This window comes from Colletotrichum lupini, chromosome 3 (genome assembly GCF_023278565.1).
Source record: "Colletotrichum lupini chromosome 3, complete sequence".
Classification (NCBI taxonomy): domain Eukaryota; kingdom Fungi; phylum Ascomycota; class Sordariomycetes; order Glomerellales; family Glomerellaceae; genus Colletotrichum; species Colletotrichum lupini.
The window spans coordinates 6486616-6513023 of NC_064676.1; the positions used below are offsets into that span (position 1 = coordinate 6486616).

The 26408-nt window shown below is 34.1% G+C and overlaps 4 protein-coding genes across 4 annotated transcripts; all 4 read left to right on the forward strand.

The window, feature by feature from the left end:
- Positions 1–25: 25 nt before the first annotated feature.
- Positions 26–2139, forward strand: CLUP02_06701 (uncharacterized protein; the record flags this gene model as incomplete). The annotated part of the gene is made up of 12 exons (XM_049285698.1): positions 26–181; positions 232–314; positions 390–410; positions 475–541; positions 596–667; positions 727–746; positions 795–968; positions 1022–1086; positions 1222–1329; positions 1385–1533; positions 1589–1923; positions 1971–2139. The coding sequence occupies 12 exons, from the start codon at positions 26–28 to the stop codon at positions 2137–2139; spliced, it is 1419 nt and encodes a 472-aa protein (XP_049142841.1).
- Positions 2140–7142: 5003 nt separating this feature from the next.
- Positions 7143–7379, forward strand: CLUP02_06702 (uncharacterized protein; the record flags this gene model as incomplete). The annotated part of the gene is made up of 1 exon (XM_049285699.1): positions 7143–7379. A coding segment is annotated over one exon (237 nt), but the record flags the coding sequence as incomplete, so codon positions are not given.
- A 7924-nt stretch (positions 7380–15303) lies between these two features.
- On the forward strand, positions 15304–17971 carry CLUP02_06703 (ABC transporter; the record flags this gene model as incomplete). The annotated part of the gene is made up of 2 exons (XM_049285700.1): positions 15304–17720; positions 17818–17971. The coding sequence occupies 2 exons, from the start codon at positions 15304–15306 to the stop codon at positions 17969–17971; spliced, it is 2571 nt and encodes an 856-aa protein (XP_049142843.1).
- A 169-nt stretch (positions 17972–18140) lies between these two features.
- Positions 18141–19096, forward strand: CLUP02_06704 (base excision DNA repair protein; the record flags this gene model as incomplete). The annotated part of the gene is made up of 6 exons (XM_049285701.1): positions 18141–18180; positions 18236–18282; positions 18325–18671; positions 18727–18754; positions 18811–18826; positions 18897–19096. The coding sequence occupies 6 exons, from the start codon at positions 18141–18143 to the stop codon at positions 19094–19096; spliced, it is 678 nt and encodes a 225-aa protein (XP_049142844.1).
- Between the last annotated feature and the right edge of the window lie 7312 nt (positions 19097–26408).

Below are 26408 nucleotides of genomic sequence, written 5' to 3' on the forward strand. Positions count from 1 at the left end.
CCGCAGTACTTGATCCCCTGCGCCGATGCAAAGCCTTGAGGGTTGCATACTATTAACGTCCATCATTTTTCTTCCATTCGTGTCAGAGTCATTAGTAATCCTCGTCGCGATGTCTGCCTCAAACGAAAGCAGCTTGTTCAACATCATCGTGGTTGGCGGTGGCATCGCAGGATTGTCCGCGGTAAGCAATTGTAGAAGCAGACGAAACTGCGCTCTGACTAACTGCCATAGGCGATTGCGTTGAGAGGGTCAAATCGAAAGATAATTGTTCTGGAACAGAGTCGCCTCAACCGAGAGATCGGCGCCACAATATCGTGAGATCGTCCGCCCCGTGCATCTTTGAGGCATATGCTCTTCTAGAGACGAAGTGGACTAACAGGAATTCTCAGTCTCCAGCCAAATGCGTCAAAGTAAGTCATGAACCATAGATCAAGCGAGATGTTCCCCTCCACGTAGGGTAGCTGACGTTTGTAGAATTGTCGAGAAACAATGGGACCTCGAAGAAGGCCTTGCGAAGACGGGGTCTATGGCCGACAAAGCTGTAAGGTCAAGGCCGGAAGCCTGATGCGGATGTCAATTGACAGGTATTTTCCAGTTTCGGATTTACAACACAGAAGGAAAACTACATGCAGAGATTCCCTTTCACTTGAAGAAGAGCTATGGCGCTGTAGGTGCACCGTCATTGCTTCTGACACGCCATGATCTGAATCACTGACAATGATGCAGGAGAGAATGATCTATCATCGGTAAGCACTGATGGCAAAAACCATTTCACTACTAAGCTGACTTCAAAGTGTCGATTTACATGATGCTCTAAAATCTGCAGCAACGCGAAACGAAGGGAACGTGGATCCTGTCGAGATCCGAACTGGCTGCGTAGTCCGGAAATGCGACCCAGAGGCCGGAACCGTCGCACTCGAGTCCGGGGAAGTGCTTTCTGCAGACCTCATTGTTGGAGCTGATGGGATGTAAGTTAAGTTTACCGCGAAATCAGAGGGTCGTATTCCTAATCCTGTCGTAGCAAGAGCGTTCTTCGACAATCGATCATCGGAAAGGAAGCCCCCGCGATACCAACTGGACTCTCCGGTAAGCAGGCGACTGTATCAAACAGACACCGTGTATCCAACGTCGACGCTGACGATAAATCGATTTAATCAGCATACCGACTAGTGATTGACAGCTCTGAGTTAGAGCAAGACAAAGATTTCACATCCGTGATAGATCCGAGGGAGTCGTTCACCACGATGATTATGGGCCATGATAGACGTATCATCATGGGCCCCGCGAGAAACGGAGCAATCTACAGCATTGTAGCTCTAGTACCAGATGGTAAAAAGCGTATTCCTCAAGCCGAAGTAAAGTCGTGGCTGACTCAATATTACAGACCAAATGCAGGAAAATGCCGAAGGGAAGTCGTGGACCACCAAGGGTAGTCCCGATAAGCTCAGGGAAACATTTGACGTTTTTCCAAAGTGGGCCAAGGCTGTTTTCAAGAACTGTACAGAAGTTGGATTGTGGCAGCTACGCGACCTAGTAAGGCTAGAGCCCAATCGTAATATTTGGGGTAAAAGATCTGACACTCTTTTAGGACCCATTGGATACTTGGTACTGCGAACGTGCAATTATTATCGGTGATGCCGCGCATCCGATGCTTCCGACTCAAGGACAGGGGGCCAGTCAGGCTATCGAGGATGCAGAGGCTCTAGGAGCCATCTTTTCAGATATCAAGGAAAAGCCGACCAGATATCAGATTACAGAGAGACTAAAGGTGACAAGCCTATTAGCCATTGATGTTGAGGCTCAGTGGCTAACATTTCAACAGATAGTATTCGACTGTCGGTACGAGAGGGCCACACTCATCCAAGGCTACAGTAGAGAGTCCGGAAAGCCTGCGACAGACAAGGGCAACAACAAGATCACGATGTCAGTTATTAGAATTAAGCAAGTGATTCTGTCGCTAATAATCACAGGAATCCGGCTGAGTTCATGGACTATAATTGTACCTACAATGGCGCAAAAGACTGGATTGAGCGACAGGCCAGGGCGAAGATATTGGCCGAAGTTGAGATGTCGAAGGGTACCGCGCCAGTCTCCATTGCGACGAAACAGATGGCTGCAATTGATCTGGGCAGTAAATGAAAGATGTTGATTGGTACTCCAAAGAAGAAGCATTGAATGTAAGAGACAAGGATGGTATGAGTCTTGGATATTGCCACTCTATCGTAATTGGGCCTGTCGAGCATATGAGATCGCAGTCATCATGGCGTTCAAAATCTGCCCAATTGTAGCATCAACCTGTAGAGAATCTCGCAAGATACTTACCTCTGAGTCATTCCCGACGTTGCAATTGAGCTCGTTGCTGGTCCTCAGCCACCATTGTGCGAATTGAGGATAAAGATTTGTTGACCTTTTCCCCTAGTCATGCCAGTCTAACTCGCGGTGGTCGTAGTTTATTTTGGCCTCAGTGGCTCTGTGTCCCGCAGTCAAGAATGCCCACCGTTATACGAGCACCTTGAACGTCGACATTTCCGACGTATCGGGGCCCGAATGTTCCGTTGCGCGATGATGAGAAGTGAATCATACTGGGCCGGAGAGATGAGTCAGACGCGGCCCGAGGCTTAGTTTCAAGGTGAAGAAAAGTGGATTGGACCACGGCACTTCAGCAAAGCCTACAATCCCATTCCGGGTAGATCGTAAATGTCTATGGGGAAAATTATCAGCGCTACCGATGCGGCGATGAACTCAAGGCATCTACCGGTACGGCAGTGTTACACAGAGTAAGATGTCATAGCGTCAGATTTTTGGTACACAGCACGGTTATTACGGCAGACTGCAAGAGGCACTCCGCCAAAACACTTTTTTCATATGTCAAAGCAGAAATCGTATTTTATAGTCACCCCACTACCCAGGATAGGGTCTAGACTAGTATAGTAACCTATAAATAGGGGTTACAGAGATTTACGGCTTAAAAAATACTTTAATTTCGTAATACATTAAACCGTACGGTAGTATATAAAATTACGTAATATTATACCCTAATATAAAAGTTTTTTTTCTCCTTATAACTTTATTATAAAAGTAATTACTACTTTTTACCCGTTTATAAGTAAAAATCACTCTTTACTTAAGTTATTAAACTAATTATTAGATTAGAAGTCTAATTCGACCGCGGCATATAGCCAACTGCGCAGGGGCTAATTAGGGGTCCTATTTACGATTATTATAACTAGCCTAACTTACGGTTAGAACCTCCTTTTTATACTTACTACGTAAATATTTATATAGTTCAATTAATCTCTTCGTTAACTACGGTTCGAACTAACTACCCTATAATAAGAATACTAATACTAATTAGTAATTAAATTCTATTATTATAAATCGGTAAGGCATCTTATTACGTAAAAAAGACGACTTCTTAATACCGCACAGGATAAGAGATTTGTACTAATTAACCTTATAAAAGTAAATAAAAAAGGAGGCGATTCTTAAATACTATATAGAATTAAGTAATCGTAGCCCTTTATTACTTACGAGAGGTTAACGTTTATTATATTAAACTATATTAATTAATAGAACTATTTAAATAACTAGCCTTTTATTATCGCCCCGAGTAGCTTTTTTATTAAATAACTTTTCAATAGCCAGCCTATAATTAAAAATTAACTAATTAAATTAGTAAAAAAAAATACTTATATAACGACTACCTACCTAATTAATTAGTATAATAAATAAGCTTAATAATACGGTATAAAAAAGTACTGCGCGATTAAAAAAAGGGATTTTTAAACGTAAATATTCTTATTTAGTAATAAAAATAACTTTATAAAAGTTATTAAGCTAAGAGATCTACGGTATATAGAAAAGCCTATTACTACGAGGATCTTATAGGTACGACCTTAAGCCTATAATCTAAATAACCTCCTTATAGCTCCCTTAACTTACCCCCGGGTATTACTTAGGAATATAGTATAAGGAATAGTTTAATAAGAAAAGAGGGGATTTAGAGGTCTTAATAGTATTAAGTTAAGAATATTACGAATTTCGGAAATTAACCTAAAAAAAAGGCGGCTACCCTAAAATAGTCCTACGACCTCCCGTTAGAGTTATTATTAGCCTAGAAAAAAGCTAAAAAAACGAGGATCTAAAAAGAAAAAAAAAGAATCCTTTAGAGGGCCGCTAAAAAGCTTTTTTTTATATTAGCTCCCGGCGCGAAATTACTAATTTTAAAAAATTAACTAAATAATAAAAAAGATTGTTAGTAAGTAATAATTACTTAATTATAATTAAGCTACGAAAAAAACTACTTAAAAAATATAAAATAGGGTACTAAGAGGCTATAAAAAATAAAATTTCTAAAGTATCTAACCCTACTATATACGAGTAATAAATAAGTATTTTTAATAAGTCCTTAAAATCTACGATTTTATAAAAAGGAGGGCTTAACTTCGTTAATTATACTTAACGGCCTATACGGTTCTTAATAGCTTATATAGCTCCTCTACGAGCCGCCCGGTATTTACTTTCGACTATTTTTATAGAATACTACTTAAGAGGAGGTAGGTTAAAAAAAGAAGCTATTTAGAAATTATAAAGAGTACGTGGCTTAAGAGGCTAAAAGTATACGGGATAGCGGAAATTAGTAACTAATAAAGATCCTAAGACTAATTACTATATCTTCTTATAGTAATATAAACGTTTATTATTACTATTATAAAAAAGAACTATAAAAAAACCTACCTTTTTATACTAAATAAAAAAGAGGATTATAGTAAGTACGATAGCTAGCGATCTAAAAAGGTAGTAATAATTACTAAAAATAGTAAAAACGAGAGTAATAGTAAGATAGTAAAAGGAAGCGAAAATCTCCTAGACCCCGATAAATTCGTTAGGTAATAAAAGTACGGATTTATTATAATTAGCGCGCGGATTAAATATATCCTTATTAAAATGAAATACGCTAGCGATTATTAATATAGGCATAAGCTAGAGCATAACCCTTAGTAAATTAGGGTAAAGAAAAAGAGAACAAAACCCGATCCTAAATAAAATCCTAATCCTTTATAAATAAGTAAATATTAACCCGGACTATTAGGGGACGTAAATATATAGAATCGCAAATTAGCCTAACGGTAAATAAATTAACGTAGTATTAATCTATTTAACTAAGGTTTATAAAAAGAAAGGGCTATAGGGGTAACCCCTATTTTATAAGATCGTAAATAACCTTAGTTACTAGCTAAATAAATAGTTCGCGAGCGTAAGCTTAGGGATTATAAAAGTAGTTAATAAATTCCTTTACGGGCGAGGGGTATTATTAGCATAATTATAATTATAAGAGCTATATAAAATACTAGTAACGATAATTATAAAAGAAGAATTCGTATTATAAAACTAAGTATAGGTTAATAAAGCGTATAATCGCTTTAATAAATTTAAAAAAAGGGTAAACGACTTAGATTTCCTCCCTATAATTACTAACGGAAATCTATTATTATAAAAAGATATACCGGGGTAAAATATAATACTAAAAGTACGATAATCGATAATTCTACCTATTTCGATCTATAACTCGTTACCGCTATTAATACGAAATTCGGTACCGATCGGCTAATAAAAAAAGAGGTAAATAACCTAAAGTTACTAACAATACGTAGCGACGCAGGGATCGTATATAAATACTAAAAGTCTAGTAATAAATACGAAATAATATATAGACCTTAAAAAGATCTTCTTAAAAAAGTAATTATACTCTAGGGGGAAGTATAAGGTCTTATAAAAAACCCTAACGATATTTTATAATTATTATAAAAAAGTTAGAATTAGGGAGTACTAGTACTATTTAGTAATTAATATCGTACTCGTAAGTAAAGCCTCTAATTACTACTACGAAGCGGTATATAATCTTAATTAAAACGACTTTCTAAGTATAATTAACGCAATTTAAAGCCGCTTCGAAACCTATGATAAGAACCTAGAACTCCTATCTAAGCTACGAGCGATTTCTTTTATATTTATAACTAAGATAATAAAAAGTAAATTACGAATAGAGATCCTTAAAGAGCTTATTATCTAAATTAATAAACTAATAAAAACCTAGCTAAATAAGAGGATAAACGAGCGGAAAGTTAAATATCTCTATACTATAGTCTAGCGTATATTAAAAACAAAAATAACCCTATACTAAGTACCCGAAAACTACGAGACGCTCTACTCGAAGCTAAGATCTAGCTTTAATATTAAAACGAAAATACCGCACTAAACCTACCTCTAGGCATACGACGGCCCTTATTAATAATATTAAGTTAATTAAATATATATAAAAAAAGAAAGAGGCTAAATATAGCAATCGCTAGTAAAGAGGCCCAAATTCGTTAAATAAGTAGAGATTTAACTTACGGGCAGGGTAACGAAAGAGGTAATATTATATTTATAAAAAAGATAAATATTAATTAAATAACTACTCTAAAAAAGAGCGTATTAAATCGTATAAATAATATAAAAAGTCGAGGGTAGTAAATAGTAAAACTAGCCCTCGTTAGTTTAACTAATTCCTCGTTATATATAAAGGTAAATCCGGGGGTACGGAACTTAGTAATAGTAACTAAAGTAGTAGTTTAAAATATATACCCCTTATAAGAGATTCGGAAGATAAAAAAGATTATATCCCCTATACTAACGAATTAGATTATAACGAAATTAATAATATTAACTACTCTTTTTTTACCCCGTTAGCCTCTAGAGGATATACGAAGCTAAACGAATAGAGAGTAATAAAAGCTTTTAATAAGTAGGCTTTGTTTTATAAATAGTAAGAGAAGGTCCCTTAAATAACGGATATAAAGGTAGCTAAAAGGGTAAATCTAATAAGGCCGAAGCCTATTTTTTTAATAATTAAAGAGAAAACGCTATCTTTTTTAATATTTAAAAAAAAAGAATATAGTACTAAGTAAATTTAGGGGTAGCTAGAGGGGTCCTTTTTATACTACTTAGATCCCTTAAATACTAAGCTTATATAAGTATTCTATATAAGCGAAAGGTATGGCCTAGATAATTTCTATAAAATTATCCTAAATACTAAAGTATCGTAATAATTAACTAGAAGAAAAAGGTAATTCTAGGCACTATAAAAAATCGCGCTAATAACGCTTAATACGTTAATAATAAGTATTATAAAGATTAGTTTTAGCCTAAGTAAGGAAATCGTTGCCCTAGGTATAGTAGAAATAAAGACGTACTTCGGAATAATAACTTTCTATATTTTACTTATTAATACCCCATTTCTCCTATATCTAAAAGATATAGATCGACTAAGCATTATATTTAATAACACGAGGAATAAAATCTCTAGTAATAAGTACTTCGAAATAATCGAACGATAATAGGGGTATACGTTTATAAAACTTATTAATAATACGAAGTTAATTAATTACTTAATAGAAAGTGAGCTTAGAAGACTATACCGGAGATTCGGGCACCCGTTAGTTACGAGGCTATATAACTTCTTAAAGTAATTAAGTAATAATAATATCAAAATAGGGGCGCTAGAGTAGTTAATAAAAGTATATTACTAATACTAAATAAATGCGCAGAGCCTACGTAAATTTAAATTTAAATTACATAATAAGCTTAACTTTAATTAGAAAATCGTTATTAATATCTTTTATTTAAATAGTCGGCTAGTACTATATATAATCGATATAGCTAAATCTTTCTAAGTAGGGCAATTCCTCTAGGATCTATAAATAAAAATAATATAAATAGCCCTATAAAAAAGCTAAATCGATATATACTAGGGACCGCTAGACGGTATTAAAACCGACGCTAATACTACCTTTAAGTTAGTAGAATTTAGAAATAATATAATAGCCTACGGTATATAACTAAAAGTCGTACCTATTAAAGCGTATTATAGTATTAAAAAAGTAAAAAGGGCATACTAGTAATTAAAAAGGGCGTTTAGAATTATTAAAAAAGAAAATCCGGATTCTACTAATGATAAATACCTCTAAATAGTACTTAAATACTATAACGATACTATAGGGCCTAACGGACTTATACTAACGCTATTAATATTTAGAGTATATTTAAGAACGACCTTAGCCTTATTATTATTACTAAGTATAAGCTAACGAGCCTAAGTAATTAAAAAAGTAATATAGGTACTGCGCAAGGTAAGTATAAGAAAGTAAGTTAATAAAGTAATTACTATACGTAATAGGCTTAATATAAGGGGTAATTTAAATATGCTATTAAATTCGGATATACGAGTATAATACGAAATTACTTAATAATAAGCTAGGCTATATAAATTAATTTCCGTTAACGAGCGCTCTTATATAGTCGCAAAAGATCATAACTAGCTACTCGAAGTATTAATTATAGTAGTTAGACCGTACTATATAGATCCTAACGAGGTAATTTCTAACCTATAAAAAAGAAAAGAGCTAGGGGAAACTATATAACCCGCGGTAGAAGTATAAAAAATCATCCTTAATAAAATCGTTATAATAATACTAATAAATAACGAGGAAAAGGAAATTACTAAAAGGGCACTAATACTACTAATAAGACGTCGTAAAAGACTACGACGGCAAGCCCTCACGTAGCAATTCATTATTAATAACGAGGTAATTAATACCTTTTATATAAAAAAAAAAAGCCGATTTCGAGCTAGTAGTTAAACTATGTAAAAAAGGCGTAATTATAACTACTAAAAAGCTATATAAGGGATTAGATCTTATTAAAATAAATACTCTTCGTAATCGAGGGGTCTATTAATTTATCCTATACGACTTAGAAAAATATACAAACCTCTATATATTTAAATTATAAATAGTTCGTAAAATTAAAGAAAAAAGAACACCCTAGCCGTACGAGAAGTCTAGATACGTAATTTAGGGGTATAGTAACGTTGAAAAAGTAACGTTACTTATATAATTACTTACTATATAGCACTATAGCTAATAATTAATAATAGTACTAATAGCATCGCTACGGAAGAAGGGATATAAGATTTAGAGCCGTAATATTACCTAGGCCTATACCTAATCGGCCACAGGGCTTATAAGGAAAATCCTAGCCCATTTACTAAAAGAAATAGCTAGTAAGTACTTAGAAAGTACGATTATTAAAGTACTTAAGCTACTATATAAGCTCGTAGAATCGGGCACTTATTAGTAAGCTACTTACTACGATTTTTATATTAATTAACTATTAATAGTTACCTCTACGTACGACCCGTACTTACTAATCGCAGAGCACGAAAGTAACTAATTTAAAATTATTAAAATATAAACTAACGATATATTAAGTATATTTAATATTAACTTTATAAAAAAAGAGGATAAGGAGCTCTAGAAAGCGGGCTTTATAATAAAGCTAAAAGAGGTCCTTATAATAAATACCCCCCTAGTATTTAATAGCGGGATTTTTATAATTAAAAAAGAAACCGTTATTTTTTAATAAAAGGGGTAGGGTAAGAAGATTGACTTTATTAATCCGAACGTAACTAACGTTAAGAAGTAATATAAAGCTAAGCTCGTACGAGGGGTATATATTATAAATATTTATTAACCCGAGGCAACTTTTAATTATATTAAAGTAATATAGGCTATAAATCTAACTAAACGAGACGTCGAGGTACTTAATAAGCGGCTTAAGTAGTAATAAACAAATCTTAATCGAGGTCTCGTTTACTACCCGATCGACTTTATAACTAATAAGCTCTACGTCTTCGTTAATAGGTTATTTATAAATAATAACAACCTCACTTCGCAATTAAAGTATATTATTATCCTAATTAATAAGAATATAAATAAGAGCGAATTTACTATATATAGTAATATAATCCACTACTTATTAACTAAAAGTAAATAAGTAACGAGAAATATATTAACATTAGAGGTTTATAATATAATTAACGGCGTTAACCTCTCCTACGCAATTTTAATAACGCTAAAAAAGATTACTAATTAAATTAGCTTTCTACCTATTCTAACGGTTATTTATACCGATTCCTACTCGTTATATAAATACCTTATTAAATTACGAATAACGAAAGAAAAGAGGCTTATAATTGATATTATAGCCCTTAGGTAATTATATAAAAAGCGCGAGATACTTAAGATCCGTTAGATTAATAATAAAAATAACCTCGCAGACGCTTCTATAAAAGTAGTACTAAATAAAGAATTAGAGTAATTTATAAGTAGCGGAAAAGTTACTATATAAATAAAAGGATAAGTTATATAAAAAGAGTAAAAAAAAAAGGGGAAAAGGAGATAATATAGTAAACGGGCCCGAGGTCGAATTATACCTCTAACCGTAGTAGTTAAATTAATAAAAGAAAGAGAAAGTTAATATTAAATTAGAAGTCTAATTTAACCGCGGCATATAGCCGACTGCGTAGGGGCTAATTAGGGGCCCTATTTATAATTATTATAGCTAGCCTAACTTACGGTTAGAACCTCTTTTTTACACCTACTACATAAATATTCATATAGTTTAATTAATCTCTTCGTTAACTACGGTTCGAACTAACTACCCTATAATAGGGATACCAACACTAATAGCTCGCTTATAGATATTATAATATAAATCTATAATAACTTCTAGTCTCTATATAAGACGTTACCGAACTAATCGACCTCACAATACCTCTTTATAAAGCTATTCTAAAACGACCGATTAATAATAATACTTATATAAGCTCTACCCTTTTTATATAATAAGAACGTATAAATATATAAGCCTCGATATTAATAAAATCTCTTTTTACGGGCTTAAAGGAGCGGGAACGAAGTATTTAGTAAACGAAAAAGGAGCTAAAGTAATTACTAATAATTAATATCTCTATTATATTATATAACGCATCCTTTTTTAAAAACGAACTTAATAGTTTCTAAATAACGACTTATACTAACGTCTAAGTTATTAAAAGGTTTATTAGGAAAGTTTAGTTTAATCGCTTCTCGACGTTTATTTTATATTAAAATATAATACGATCTATTATTTTATATTTTATAATAAACTAGCAAATTCTTTTAATGGAGTAGATAGTATTTCTAATTAATATAAAGAATCCTTACGATATCTTAGAGTACCGTAAAATAGCGTACGAAGCTATAAGTTTAAAAAGATTCTTTTCTAAAGCTACGATTTTATATAAAAAAGATAATTATTAACTTTTTATTATTTTTTAAACTAAAATTAAGTTACTAATTATTAAACCTTAGCTAATAAAAAAGGGAAAAGGTTATATAAAGCTAATTATAACTAAAACTTTAAGCAAAATAACGTATAAAAATATTCTAAAAATACGGCTTTTAATAAGTATTAGTATTAAACTAACGATAAAGATTAAAGAGGAATTATTAGTTAAGTAAGAAAAAAAGATCGTTAAGAAAGAGGTAAAGGCTAAGAAAAAGGTTAAAAAGGATAAAAACGATAGAAAAGACGAGATTATAGTAGTTTAATAAGAAAATAAAGTTTATAATAGTAAATAACCTAGTATACTATAAAGATAGAAACGAGTATTCTCGTTAGTAAATAGTTTAAAATAAACTATAATTATATTTATAATTCCTTTTCGTCCTTAGTATTGCTCGTAATTACGAAGCTATTTAATACTTTAAGATTAATTCTAAAGTCTTCTAATCTCTACTTAACTTATATAATACCGCCCTATAATTTACTAAGTAAAGTAACTTCTAGTTAGAGCTTATTATATATATACTACTTTAGATAAATACGAAGATATTAATACGCTTTAAAATAAAAATAATTAGCCTCGCTAAACTTTATATTTTTAGCTAATATAGTTAGGGAGCCCTTAATAATTAAGGTATAAATTTATAAAGTAGCTTAAGGAAGATATGCGTTTAGATTATTACTATTCTAAATAGCGTTTAATAGTTATTAAACTTAGTCTTAGTTAATTAGCTATATAAAGTCTTATATAGTTCGTAACGTAGGTTAATAATATAGTTACTATAGCTAATTAGAAATAACGTAAAGGCGACCTTTTTAATAACGAATTCAATAAGAGTTCCAAATTTATATAAAGTTAATAAAATTAAAACGAATTAGTAGCATATACGTAAATAGAAGTACAATCTAGTTAGAGAGTATATCTATATAGAATAACCCTTAGAACTTAAGTAGTTAGAAGTATTCCTATAAATATAAGTATACTTATATATATTAAAATATATATTACTTACCTACTAATATACTAATCTACTTTAATAAAGACAATTCTACTAACTCTCAATCTTAACGTTATAAATACTTTTACTAAAGATCTAATAATTACGGAATATAATTAGACTTTCTACTATTAAACGGTATTATAAAAAGTAATAATAAACACTAGATATAAGAACGGTTTCTTTCCCTCGGTCTAAATAAACTCGTAATAACGTAAATCCCCGTTATTAAATAATAATAAGATATTATATAAGTATATTCCGGGACGTATAGATAAAAACCCCTATATAGAACTATATAATAAACCGTAAATAAGTATTAATACTAGTATAGATCTTAAATCTAAATAGTAAAAGCTTATTATACGTATCTAAAAACTAAATATAATTTAGTCTAAGAGTCGTAAACCCTTTATAACAGTACCTTATCTTACTTAACTAATTTTAAACTTATTATAAAAAAGTTTTATAATATATAAAGTATAGTTTATCTCGGTTAATAATATAAGCTTATTAGCGAACCTATATATAAAGATACTTTCTACCGTACCCTTTAGCACGGTAAGTAACCTCTAGTATATTAGAAAAGAACTCTTCTAATTGTTATTATATAATTACGAGCTATTCTAGTATTTATCGTTACTAAAGCTAATTTTATTAACGAAGTATTAATAATCCTATAGCCGTAATTATAAATCCTTTAGACTAGAGTTAAAAAAGGATATCTTTATTATTTAAGTATTATTAGAAGAATAATTTTTAAATACGAATTAATAAATCCTTAGAAAAGACCGTACGCTCTTCTTATTATAAGTCCTATTTCGCAAGTTAACGTTTAAAAGTTCGCTTTATAATTCTAGTATTAGAAATTATAAAGATATATATAATAATTATATTATAAGTCTAATTACTCTCTAACTTTATAATAATTATCGTTCAATATAGCAAAAGATTAATACGTAGTCGTACTATTCTAAGAAAGTAGTAATATATAAAATAAGAAACTAAGAAAGAAATTTTAAATAAGGGGTAAATATTTATATATAATTATAGTGATATATAGGGGTATCTTTTTACTTATAAGGTCTTATAAGTATATATATAGAAATATAAACGCTTACGGGGATCTATAACGCTAAAAAGGATAGAAAAGTATATAATAATAATATACAATAAATAAAAGTTCTATAATTTTATTAAAAACGTTAAACTTTAGGGGGAGCTTTTATATAGTTAGTTACGGCCTCTTACGGGCTAAACTAAGCGCATATACTCTAGTTTATAATTAATAAGTACTCTACGACTCCGTAGGGGCCTTATTACCTAGGTATTAAGCTTAACCGTATTATATCTTAATATATACCTATATAAACTCCTATATTATACTATATAAAAATATCGAATTAATTACTCCTTACTTAGAGTTTATATAAATTAGTAACGCTCTTTATAATCCTATACGCTATTATATATACCCTTTTTATTATTTTTAGCCTACTTAGCTACCTATTTAAGGGCTTCTACTATTATATAGAGGTATATAGTAGAGATAGTACCTAGAGACTTAAATAGAGCGCCGATACGGACTTTATTACGGCCTTTATAGTTACGACCGCGCTTAACGACCTTAGTAAGCGTATTACGAGCTAATATAAATTATTAGTAAATTATAAATAGATATAAAGTAGTATAAGGTAATATACGAGTAATAATAGGAGGCGTAACGAGCGTATACTCGTATATAGTAAATATATAGTTATAACTAGAGTAGCCCTTATTTATAAAGGTAACGTAATTAGCGAAAATACCTTTACTAGCCTTATAACGGGCGTACAACTTAGTACTAGTCTTAGCGTCGCTATATACGGTCGTTTAAATAGTATTAATAGCCTAAGTACGAGTTATAGTAATATCCGGGGGTATATAACGGCTATTCTTAGTAATCTTAGGGTTAAGCTTAATCTAATGCTAAGGCTAGATTATATAGGTTAGTATAGTAATATTAAATAGTATAGGGTAATATATACTAACCTATATAATACTAAGGTTATAAATCTAATAAAAAGTCTTTAAAAAAGAAGATAAAGAGCTTATAAATAATATAAGAATCTGTATAATAAAAAAGCTATTATATAGAGGTATACGTATTAATAAAGAAGTAAGAGGTTATTTTATAGAACGTAAAGTCGTTAAAGTACTACGTAAGTTAGTATACGGGGACCGTTAGGAGCTATATACCCTTAATACGGGCTAGAACGCTATATTAAGCGCTTATTATAAGTATTATATAGCGTACGCGATTATTAGGAAAGGGAGTATCCTATACGAAATTATTAATATATATATATAAATAGTTAATACTAAAGAAAAAAGTAAATAAAAAGAATTAAATTATAAATAGGTATATACGCGTAATTGCACTTATAATTGCGCGTATATTAGCTTAAGAAAAAGCATAATTACTAATTAGTAAAAATTATACTAGCAATTGCGCATAAAATTACTTAATTATACCTAATTAATATTTCTAATTAGTAAATTGCGAATATTATACTTATAATTACGTATATAATTAGGTAATAATAATAAAAGTGAAGTAGAAAAGGGTATAAAGTATAATAAGGCGAAATATAATCGCTAATAAGTAACTATAGGGGCGTAAGTAGATTACTTACCTTACTTAAGGAATATTAGGTTAGTTAAGAGGAAAGGGAAATTAATTAGTAGTAGAAATTAGTAAGGAGGATATGCCCCCTAGCTACTCTACTTTCGCTAGGCGGCATAACCGCCCTTACGTGACTACTACTACTTATAGTCGTAAGCAATTCCTTATAATAATATACGGGATTTATTATAATATTTATTTATACGTATAAGAAAGTCGCGCTATTAATGCCTAAAATTTACGGTAGCCGTAGGTCTATTAGAAAGAACGGTTTTAGCGGAGTGCCTCTTGCAGTCTGCCGTAGTTATCCCCGGGAAACCTTAAGTAAAGAGTAGACTACAAAAAAATGTTTCTCATCAACTACTTAAGACAGAGAGTGAGTTGCCAACGTTTAGTTTGAGTTTCACTCCCATCTTCATCGACTCCTTCATGATGATCTCCCCTTCACAAGCCTCGCAGGCCCTGCACTACGGCTGTGCCCTGAGCGCCGTGCTCATCGGCCTTTCGGCTTCAGTTCAGTCAGGCCAAGCCAAGAGGAAACACACATCAACGAAAGATTACAAACATCGCCGATCAAAACCCGAGAAAATTGCGAAACTCATCGTCGTTATTACATACGTCTCTGATCTAGTCGCTGCAATTTTTCAGCCCGACGCTTTCAATAAGGAGCAAGCTCACATTATCCACGTCTTGCTGTCAACTTTCGCGTGGATAGCGCTTTGTTCGAATGGGAATGTGCCACGACTTTTGCTCAGCGCCTGCACTGCAACATTCTTGCTCGAGATTCCTCTGCTGGTTCTCAATGTTCGTGGACGATCATTTTCTACCCCCGACGTTGTTTGTCTTGTTTGCCAAGGAGCTCGGATCTTTGTCATTGCCGGTTTAGTTTTGGTTGCTTTGGCCAGCACTACCAATCGGGGCGGTAGCAGCGGAGCCTGCTCAGCAGAAAGTCAGCCTTTCCTGGGGTCGCATGCACAAGAAGGGCCTGCAGACTATGGAACCGAACGCTTCAGGGATGATACCGATACCGAGATCGCCAGTGATGGCTCCGAAGACGAAGATACAGACGACGACGATAGCGCCAGCATCAAGCGTCGGCGAGCCAAGAGACTAGAAGAGACGGGCGGATGGCTGGGATATTTGAAAGACTTCAAAATTTTTGTCCCGCTTCTGATTCCCAGAAACGACAGAAAAGTTCAACTTTCGATTGTTCTCTGCCTTCTGTGCATGGCAGGTGGAAGAGCAATGATCATCCTGATCCCCCGTCAACTCGGCATCGTCACCGACAAAATCCTGGCGAAAGAAGCACCATACGGTGCACTGGCCATATGGTTGCTTTTAAGTCTCATCAGCGGCGAGTCAGGTCTGGGTTTGATTGAAGCACTCGCCAAAATTCCCATCAAGCAGTTTTCATACAGGCAGATCACCAATGCCGCCTTCAGTCACGTCATGAACCTTCCCATGGAGTTCCACGCCGAGAGAGACTCTGCAGAAGTCATGAAGGCCATTGAGCAGGGTGGAGCTCTTAGCAATCTGCTCGAGACCGCCGTCATTGACATACTGCCGACAGTTGCGGACATGTTCATCGCACTCTGGTTCCTGTACTGGAAATTCAACGCCTACGTCTCTCTGGCTATGCTTGTGGCTTCTGTGGCTTTCACAACCTTGGAGATCGTCACTTCGAACATGAACCTCGCGAATCGCAGGGCGTCAAGCAAAGCTGAAAGAGAGGAAGCGAGAATCATGCATCAGGCTGTTCAAGGATGGCAGACCGTCACGTATTTCAACATGTTCAATTTCGAGAAGCGCCGCTTCGGCCAGGCTGTGGACTCGCAACTCGCCGCTAGCCGTAGATATGGGGTCGGCGATGCTTTCATTCAGGCTCTCCTGGAGGCGACCGTGCCAGTGACATTTTTCGTGCTAGCATGCCTGGTACTGTACGAGATCACTAACGGCCGAGCTTCCCCCGGAGATTTTGTGTTGCTCTTAACATACTGGGAGTATCTAGTCTGGCCTCTCAAATTCCTCTCACACAATTATCGGTACTTGATGTCAGACTTGGTGGATGCCGAACGTCTTCTCAATCTACTACAAACCAAGTCAACCATCGTCGAAAGGGAGAACGCCAAGAACCTCACGCCCGTCAAAGGCCACGTCGCATTTGAGAATGTCGGCTTTGCCTACGATCCGAGGAGACAGACGATTGAACAGCTGGACGTGTCAGCAGCACCAGGAAAGACTATCGCTTTGGTCGGAGAGACGGGCGCTGGAAAGTCATCAATCATGAAATTGCTGCTGCGATTTTACGACGTCACAAGCGGTCGCATCACCATTGACGGCCAAGACATTCGCGACGTCACTCTCACATCGCTTCGCGAAGCCCTTGGGGTTGTTCCGCAGGACCCCTTGCTGTTTAACGCATCCGTCATGGAAAACTTGCGTTACGCACGGCCGTCTGCGACAGACGAAGACGTTTTCGAGGCATGTCGGGCTGCTGCGATCCACGATCGGATCCTGAGTTTCGCCGACGGCTACGAGAGCAAGGTTGGCGAGCAGGGGGTCAAACTTTCCGGCGGTGAAATCCAGAGACTTGCCATTGCGCGGGTATTTTTAAAGGATCCGCCCATTCTGATTCTCGACGAGGCGACGAGTGCGGTTGATACGATGACTGAGGCGAATATCCAGCATGCTTTGGAGACTTTGAAGAGTGGCAGGACGACGTTTGTTATTGCGCACAGACTCTCAACGGTTGTCAACTCGGACAAGATTGTGGTCATACACGAGGGTAGAGTGGTTGAAAGTGGTACGCACGAAGAATTGTTAGCGCAAGGTAACAGATACAAGGACTTGTGGACGAGACAAGTTGGTGGTGCTTCAGAGAGGAACAGGATATGACAAGGTTCGTGTTTAGGTTTCCTTCTTTTCTGATTTTGATAAGCGTTTTAGTGTTTTTGGCCATTCTTCGATTGGGATTTGGGCCATTGGTGGCTGCCTCGTCGTTGCCAAATTAGACATTGCTCGGGACCGTAGAAACTCGAGAATCAGAGTACGTTTTCAGGTTAAGCTCGATGAGGAGCATTTTCACATTTGGCTGTCTTAATGACTCCAACAATGGTGGCCTTTGGGGCATGCAACGATGTACCGGTACTAGGTTTTAGTGATTTGGAGCGCAAATCCCCTACTAGCCTTTGAGTGGCGTGGATCGATCGGACGGTTAGGGGGGCTTGCGCTTAGATCGACAGGGACTACGAATGCCGTCATTAAGAGAGATGGCTTCTGTGTCGGACAACAACACTTGTAAAATTGTCCGTGAGTACTTATGAATGAGACATGTTGGAGACCTGACCTAGCATGAGAAGGTCAGCAAATTTGGAACTGTTTCCCAGTCATATCACGCAGATGCGCGTAGGGGTCTGTCTCGCACGATCATACCTTCTCCTGAGACCCGCCTAGACCAGAACAAGTTTTAACACCAGTCCCATAAACAGGGCATCACTGTTAATCCCAACAACAACACGCACGCGATCAGCTACCCAGACAGGAACCCCCAGCTCTATATCGTCCAAGATAACGCACAAAGACTCCGGTTGCACACTTTCCGACGAGTTGGAAGCCAATATCAAGCGCAAGACGCGTCGGAAATCTTCATCAATCACAAAGAAAGTCACTGATAAGAACGCGCCAAAGTCTAAGAAGAAGAAGGAGAAGAACGAGAACGGGATTGTTGATTTCAAGGCAAACCCTGCTGACGATGAATTCGTCGGCTCACCGCCTTCAGCCCCAAAACTCTCTGGAAAGAGGTTTGCCGCCTGGTTTTAATATGCCCAGTCATCTCCATACCCCAACTTCCTCCAGCCGACCCATTACGAATGTCAGGTCGCTTGTATACCCCGGAAGGGCTTAATGGAGATGTGATTCGGGAACTCTCTGCAGATCCAGATGTTCCAGCTCAAGAGTGCCCATATGTGATGGATGCTTTGGTGATAGCTGCCCTCAGCCGGGCGATCAGTTGGAACAATGCCAAGCGTGTCATGAAGAACATGAAGGAGATGTGTACGGGTCCCTGTCCAACTGTGAGAACATTGTGGAGGGCAGTATGGAGAGGTTAGTGGAGGCGCTGCGACCCGGCGGGATGCAGAGCAAGGAGGCCAAGATTCTCATGCAGCTATTGGACAAGTGGGATCTTCATGTCGGATTGGAAGTCCAATTTGACCGCGGCATATAGCCGACTGCGCAGGGGCCAATTAGGGGCCCTATTTACGATTATCGTAGCCAGCCTAACCTACGGTTAGAACCTCCTTTTTATACCTACTACGCAAATATTTATATAGTTTAATTAATCTCTTCGTTAACTACAGTTCGAACTAACTACCCTATAATAGGGATACTAATACTAATTAGTAATTAAATTCTACTATCGTAGATTAGTAAGGTATCTCGCTACGTAAAAAAGACGACTTCCTAATACCGTACGGAATAGGAGATTTATATTAATTAACCTTATAGAAATAAACGAAAAAGGGGGCAATTCTTAAATACCGCACGGAATTAAGTAATCGTAGCCCTTTACTACCCACGAGAAGTTAACGTTTACTACGTTAAAATACGTTAATTAACGGAACTGCTTAAGTAACTAGCCTTTTACTATTGCCCTAAATAGCTTTTCTATTAAACGACTTTTCTATAGCCGGCCCGTAATTAAAAATTAACTAGTTAAATTAATAAAAAGAAATACCTAAGCGATAATTACTTAACTATAATTAAGCTACGAAAAAGACTACTTAAAAAATATAAAATAGGGTACCAAGAGGTTATAAAAAATAAGATCTCTAAGGTATCTAACCCCACCGCGTACGAGTAATAAGTAGGTATTTTTAATAAGTCTTTAAAATCTACGATTTTATAAAAAAGAGGGCTTAATTTCGTTAACCGTACTTAACGGCCTATATAGTTTTTAATAGCCTATATAGCTCTTCTATAAGCCGCCCGGCGTTTATTTTTAACTATTTTTATAGAATATTACCTTAGAAGAGGTAGGTTAAGAAAAGAAGCTATTTAAAAATTATAGAGAGCACGAGGCTTAGGAAGCTAGAAATATACGGGATAATAGAAATCGGTAATTAATAAAAATCCCGAGACTAATTACTATATTTTCTTATAGTAATATAAACGTTTACCGTTACTATTATTAAAAAGAACTATTAAAACCTACTTTTTTATACTAAACAAAAAAGAGGATCTTAGTAAGTACGATAACTAGCGATTTAAAAAGGTAATAGTAATTATTAAAAATAGTAAAAACGAGAGTAGTAATAAGACGGCGAGAGGAAGCGGGAATCTCTTAAACCTTAATAAATTTATTAAGTAGTAAAAGTACGGATTTATTATAACTAGCGCGCGGATTAGATATATCCCTATTAAAATTAAATACGCTAGCGACTATTAATATAAATATAAGCTAGAGCACGACCCTTAGCGAGTTAGGGTAAAGAAGAAGAGGATAAAACCTAATCCTAAATAAAATCCTAATCCTTTATAAATAGGTAAATATTAACCCGGATTATTAAGGGACGTAAATATATAGAATTATAGATTAGCCTAACGGCGAGTAAATTAATATAGTATTAATCTATTTAACTAAGATCTATAAAAAAAAGGGGCTATAAGGGTAACCCCTATTTTACGAAATTATAAACGACCTTAACTACTAGCTAGATAAATAGTTTGCGAGCGTAAGCCTAGGAATTATAAAAATAATTAATAAATTCCTCTACGGGCGAGGGGTATTACTAGCGCAATTATAATCGCAAGAGCTATACGAAATACTAATAATAATAATTATAAAAGAGGAATTCGTATTATAAAACTAAGTATAAGTCAATAGAGCGTATAATCGCTTTAACGAATTTAAAAAAACGGTAAATAACCTAGATTTCCTCCCTATAATTACTAATAGAAATCTATCGTTATAAAAGGATATACTAGGGTAAAATATAGTACTAGAAGTATAATAATTAATAATTTTGCTTATTTCGATTTATGACTCGTTACTACTACTAACGCGAAATTCGGCGCCGATTAGCTAATAAAAAAAGAAGTAAACGACCTAAAGTTATTAATAATACGTAACGACGTAGGGATCGTATATAAATACTAAAAATCTAGTAGTAAATACGAGATAATTTACAGACTTTAAAGAGATCTTCCCGAAAGAGAAATTATACTCTAGGGGGAAGTATAAGGTCTTATAAAAGACCCTAACGATATTTTACGATTACTACGAAAAGGTCGGAATTAGGGAATACTAGTACTATTTAGTAATTAATATCGTACTCGTAAATAAAGCCTCTAATTATTATTACGAAGCGGTACGTAATCTCGATTAAAACGACTTTCTTAGTATAATTAATATAATCTAAAGCCGCTTTAAGACTTATAATAAGAACCTAGAGCTCCTATTTAAGCTACGAGCGATTTCTTTTATATTTATAGCTAGGATAATAGAGGGTAAATTGCGAGTAGAGATCTTTAAAAAGCTTATCGATCGAATCGATAAGCTAGTAAAAACCTAGCTAAATAAGGGGATAAATAAGTAAAAAGTTAAATATCTCTATACTATAGTCTAGCGTATATTAAAAATAAAAATAACCCTATACTAAGTACCCGAAGACTACGAGACGCTCTACTCGAGGCTAAGATCTAGTTTTAATATTAAAGCGAGAATACTACGCTAAACTTACCTCTAAGTATACGACGGCCCTTATTAATAATATTAAGTCGATTAAACGTATAATAAAAAAGGAAAAGAGGCTAAATATAGTAATCGTTAATAAAGAGGCCTAGATTCGTTAAGTAAGTAAAGATTTAACTTATGAGCAAGGTAATAAAAAAGGTAATACTATATTTATAAAAAGGATAGATATTAGTTAAGTAACTACTTTAAAAAAGAGCGTATTAAATTATACGAATAGTATAAAAAGTCGAGGGTAGTAGATAGTAAAACTAGCCCTCGTTAGTTTAACTAATTCCTTATTATATATAAGGGTAGATCTAGAGGTACGGAACCTAGCGACGGTAATTAAAGTAGCGGCCTAAAGTATATACCCCCTATAAGAGATTCGGAAAATAAAGAAGATCTTACCCCCTATACTAATAAATTAGATTATAATAAAATTAACGATATTAACTACTCTTTTTTTACCCTATTAGCCTCTAGAGGATATATAAAGCTAAACGAATAGAGGGTAATAAAAGCTTTTAATAAGCAGGCTTTTATTTACGGATAGTAAAGAAAGGTCCCTTAAATAACGGATATAGAAGTAGCTAAAAGGGCGAATTTAATAAGGCCAAAGCCCATTCTCTTAACGATTAAGGAGAAGACGCTATCTCTCTCGATATTTAAAAAAAAGGAACATAGTACTAAGTAAATCTAAGAGTAACTAAAGGGGCCCTTTTTATACTACTTAGATCCTTCGAATACTAAGCTTATATAAGTATTTTACGCGAGCAAAAGGTACGGCTTAAACGATTTTTATAGGATTATCCTAAATACTAAAGTATTATAATAGTTAACTAGAGGAAAAGAGTAATTCTAAGCGCTATAGAAAATCGTACTAATAACGCTTAATACGTTAATAACGAGTATTATAAAAATTAGTTTCGGCCTAAGCGAGGAAATCGTCGCCCTAGGTATAATAAAAATAGAGATGCACTTCGGAATAATAACTTTTTATATTTTACCCGTTAATACCCTATTTCTCTTATATTTAAAAAATATAAATCGACTAGGCATTATATTCGATAATACGAGGAACAGAATCTTTAGTAATAAGTACTTCGAGATAGTTAAATAACGATAGGGGTATACGTTTATAAAGCTTACTAATAATATAAAGTCGATTAATTACTTAACGGAAAGTGAGCTTAGAAGATTATACTAGAGATTTGGGTACCCGTCGGTTACGAGGCTATATAACCTCTTAAAGTAATTAGGTAATAATAATATCGAAATAGGGACGCTAGAATAGTTAACGAAAGTATATTATTAATATTAGATAAATGCGCAGAGCCCACGCAGATTTAAATTTAAATTACATAATAAGCTTAACTTTAACTAAGAAATCGTTATCGATATTTTCTATTTAAACAGTCGGCTAGTACTATATATAATCGACGTAGCTATATCTTTCTAAGTAGGGTAATTCCTCCGGGATCTATAAATAAAAATAGTATAAGTAGCTTTGCGAAAAAGCTAGATCGATATATACTAAGGACCGCTAGACGGTATTAGAACCGACGCTAGTACTAGCTTTAAGTTAGTAAAATTTAGGGATAATATAACGGCTTACGGTATATAGCTAAAAGTTATACCCGTTAAAGCGTACTATAGTATTAGAAAAGTAGAAAGGGCATACTAGTAGTTAAAAAGGGCGTTTAGAATTATTAAAAAAGAAAATCCGGATTCTACTAACGACGAATACTTCTAAATAGTACTTAAATACTATAACGATACTATAGGGCCTAACGGACTTATACTAACGTTATTAGTATTTAGAGTATATTTAAGAACGACCTTAGCCTTATTACTATTACTAAGCGTAAGCTAACGAGCCTAAGTAGTTAAAAAAGTAATACGGGCACTGCGCGAGGTAAGCGTAAAAAAATAAGTTAACGAGGTAATTATTATATATAATAGGCCCGATATAGGGGATAATCTAGATATATTACTAAATTCGGATATATAAGTATAGTACGAAATTACTTAATAGTAGGCTAGGCTATATAAGTTAATTTCTGTTAACGAGCGTTCTTATATAGTCGCGAGAGATCGTAACTAGTTACTTAAAATATTAATTATAATAGTTAAACTATATTATATAAATCCTAACGAGGTAATTTCTAACTTATAAAAAGAAAAAGAGCTAGGGGAAATTATATAACCCGCGGTAAAGGCATAAGAAATTATCTTTAACGAAATCGTCGTAATAGTACTAATAAATAACGAGGAAGAGAAAATTACTAAAAGGGTACTAATACTACTAGCGAGACGTTATAGAAGACTACGATAGTAAGCCCTAATATAGTAATTTATTAATAATAACGAGGTAATTAATACCTTTTATATAGTAAAAAAGAAAGCCGATTTTAAGCTAGCGGTTAAACTACGTAAGGAAGGCGTAATTATAACTATTAAAAAGCCGTATAAAGGATTAGATCTTATCGAAGTAGACACTCTTCGCAATCGAGGGGTCTATCGATTTATCCTATACGACTTAGAAAAATATATAAACCTCTGCATATTTAAATTACGAATAGTTCATAAAGTTAAAGGGAAAAGAATACCCTAGCTATACGAGAAGTTTAGATATATAATTTAGGGGTACGGCGACGTTAAAAAGGCGACGCTACTTATATAATTACTTATTATATAGCGCTATAACTAACGATTAATAATAGTATTAATAATATTACTACGAAAAAAGGGATACGAGATTTAGAGCCGTAATATTACCTAGGCCTATACCTAATCGGCCATAGGGCTTATAAAGAAAATCCTAGCCTATTTACCGAAAGAAATGGCTAGTAAGTACTTAGAAAGTACGATTATTAAAGTACTTAAGCTACTATATAGGCTCGCAGAATCGGGTACCTATTAGTAGGCTATATACTACGATTTTTATATTAATTAACTATTAATAATTACCTCTACGTACGACCCGTACTTACTAGTTATAGAGCACGAAGGTAACTAATTTAGGATCGTTAGAATATAGACTAACGATATATTAAGCCTATTTAATATTAACTTTATAAAAAAGGAGGATAAGGAGCTCTAAAAAGCGGGCTTTATAATAAAGCTAAAAAAGGTCTTTATAATAAATACCCCCTTAGTATTTAACGGCAGGACTTTTATAATCGAAGGAGAAACCGTCGTTTTTTAATAAAAGGGGTAGGGTAAGAAAATTAACTTCGTTAATCCGAACGTAACTAACGTTAAGAAGCGGTATAAAACTAAGCTCGCGCGAGGGGTATATATTATAAGTATTTATTAACCTAAGGTAATATTTAACTACGCTAGGGTAGCGTAGGCTATAGATCTAACTAAATAAGACGTCGAGGTATTTAATAAGTAGCTTAAGTAATAGTAAATAAATCTTAATCGAGGTCTCGTTTACTAAGTCGACCCACCCCCTTTTGGCCACCCCCCCCTTTTAGCCACCCCATCAAAACATAGTATCAAAACATCGCTACTAACTATACTTAATTAATTAACTATCTTCTATTACTATAATAATATAGTTATTATTCTCCCTAGGTAATTCGACCCCTACGAGTCGACTAGGACTAACTAGACGGTCGCTAGAGTCCTCCTAAGCTCTCTATATATCCTAGATATTCGCAAACCTAGTGTTTAGGTCTATTAGTATACTCTTCTTTTTCCACGGCCTTAATCGGTTAACTTTAGTTTTTAGAACTCGAATATAGTACTAAAATACTACTAGATAGTAGGCCTGCTTACTAAATACCCTTTTTACCTTTTTAAATAATAGTCGTTAAGTATTATAATCTAGACTAAGCTCTATAAATAACTTTAACTAATCGCAGAGCTCGCTAGCCTTCCTAGGTGTTAACTAGTTAATAATAAACGCTGCTAATACCTAGTTAATAGCTTTTCTAGTATTACTAGTTACTTACTTAGTATCTGCGGTCTTTTTAGTTAGTATAACTAGGTTAGGTAGGACTATTAGATTAGTAAGTGGTCTGGCTATGTTAGGGGGACATAGTCCAGTTACTTTCTACTTACTTCGTATATTTAATAACGTTAGACTAGCTAAACGAGCTTTCTAATAGTAGCTTAAGAAGTACCGCTTTCTAACGATAGTAGAATTATCTACTATATCCTCCTTACTAAGCTCTTTCCTATACTTAGACTTAATAAGTCTAAAGATAGCTATATCTAACGGCTAGAGGACATAGGAAGTATATAGTAGTAAGAATAACAAGTAGACGTTATTTCTATAGCATTCCTATATAAATTCTATTATTATATAACTCCTATAGCTATTTAGAACTAATAGTCGAGGCTTATTAAGTATACTAAGCCCCCCAAGGGGGGGGGTCTTAGTCTATAATAAGAATACTATTTTTAACTACTTAAGGGCAGTCTTATCGGTTATCTAGCTATTATTTATTACTATAAACTCCTAACTAGCATAAGGGTTAAGTTTAAGTAGAAACCACTACTATTATACCGACTTTCCTTTATATATAACTAGTAGTTTAATAACTCAACTATTAATAGAGATATACTCGATTATAGATACCTAAGCACGCGAACTAGGCTCTTTTTTTTATATTACTATAGTCTCTACCTTGCCCAAAACTAGGCTATTAAATCCCTTACCCTCTAGGATACTAGTCTTATTTATATTATACCTATTAGCCTATTTAATATTACTAATCTTTAGTATATTAACTAATCTAAACTATAACTTAATTATATTAGTAATAGCCCTATTTAGACGCCTTGAATCGAT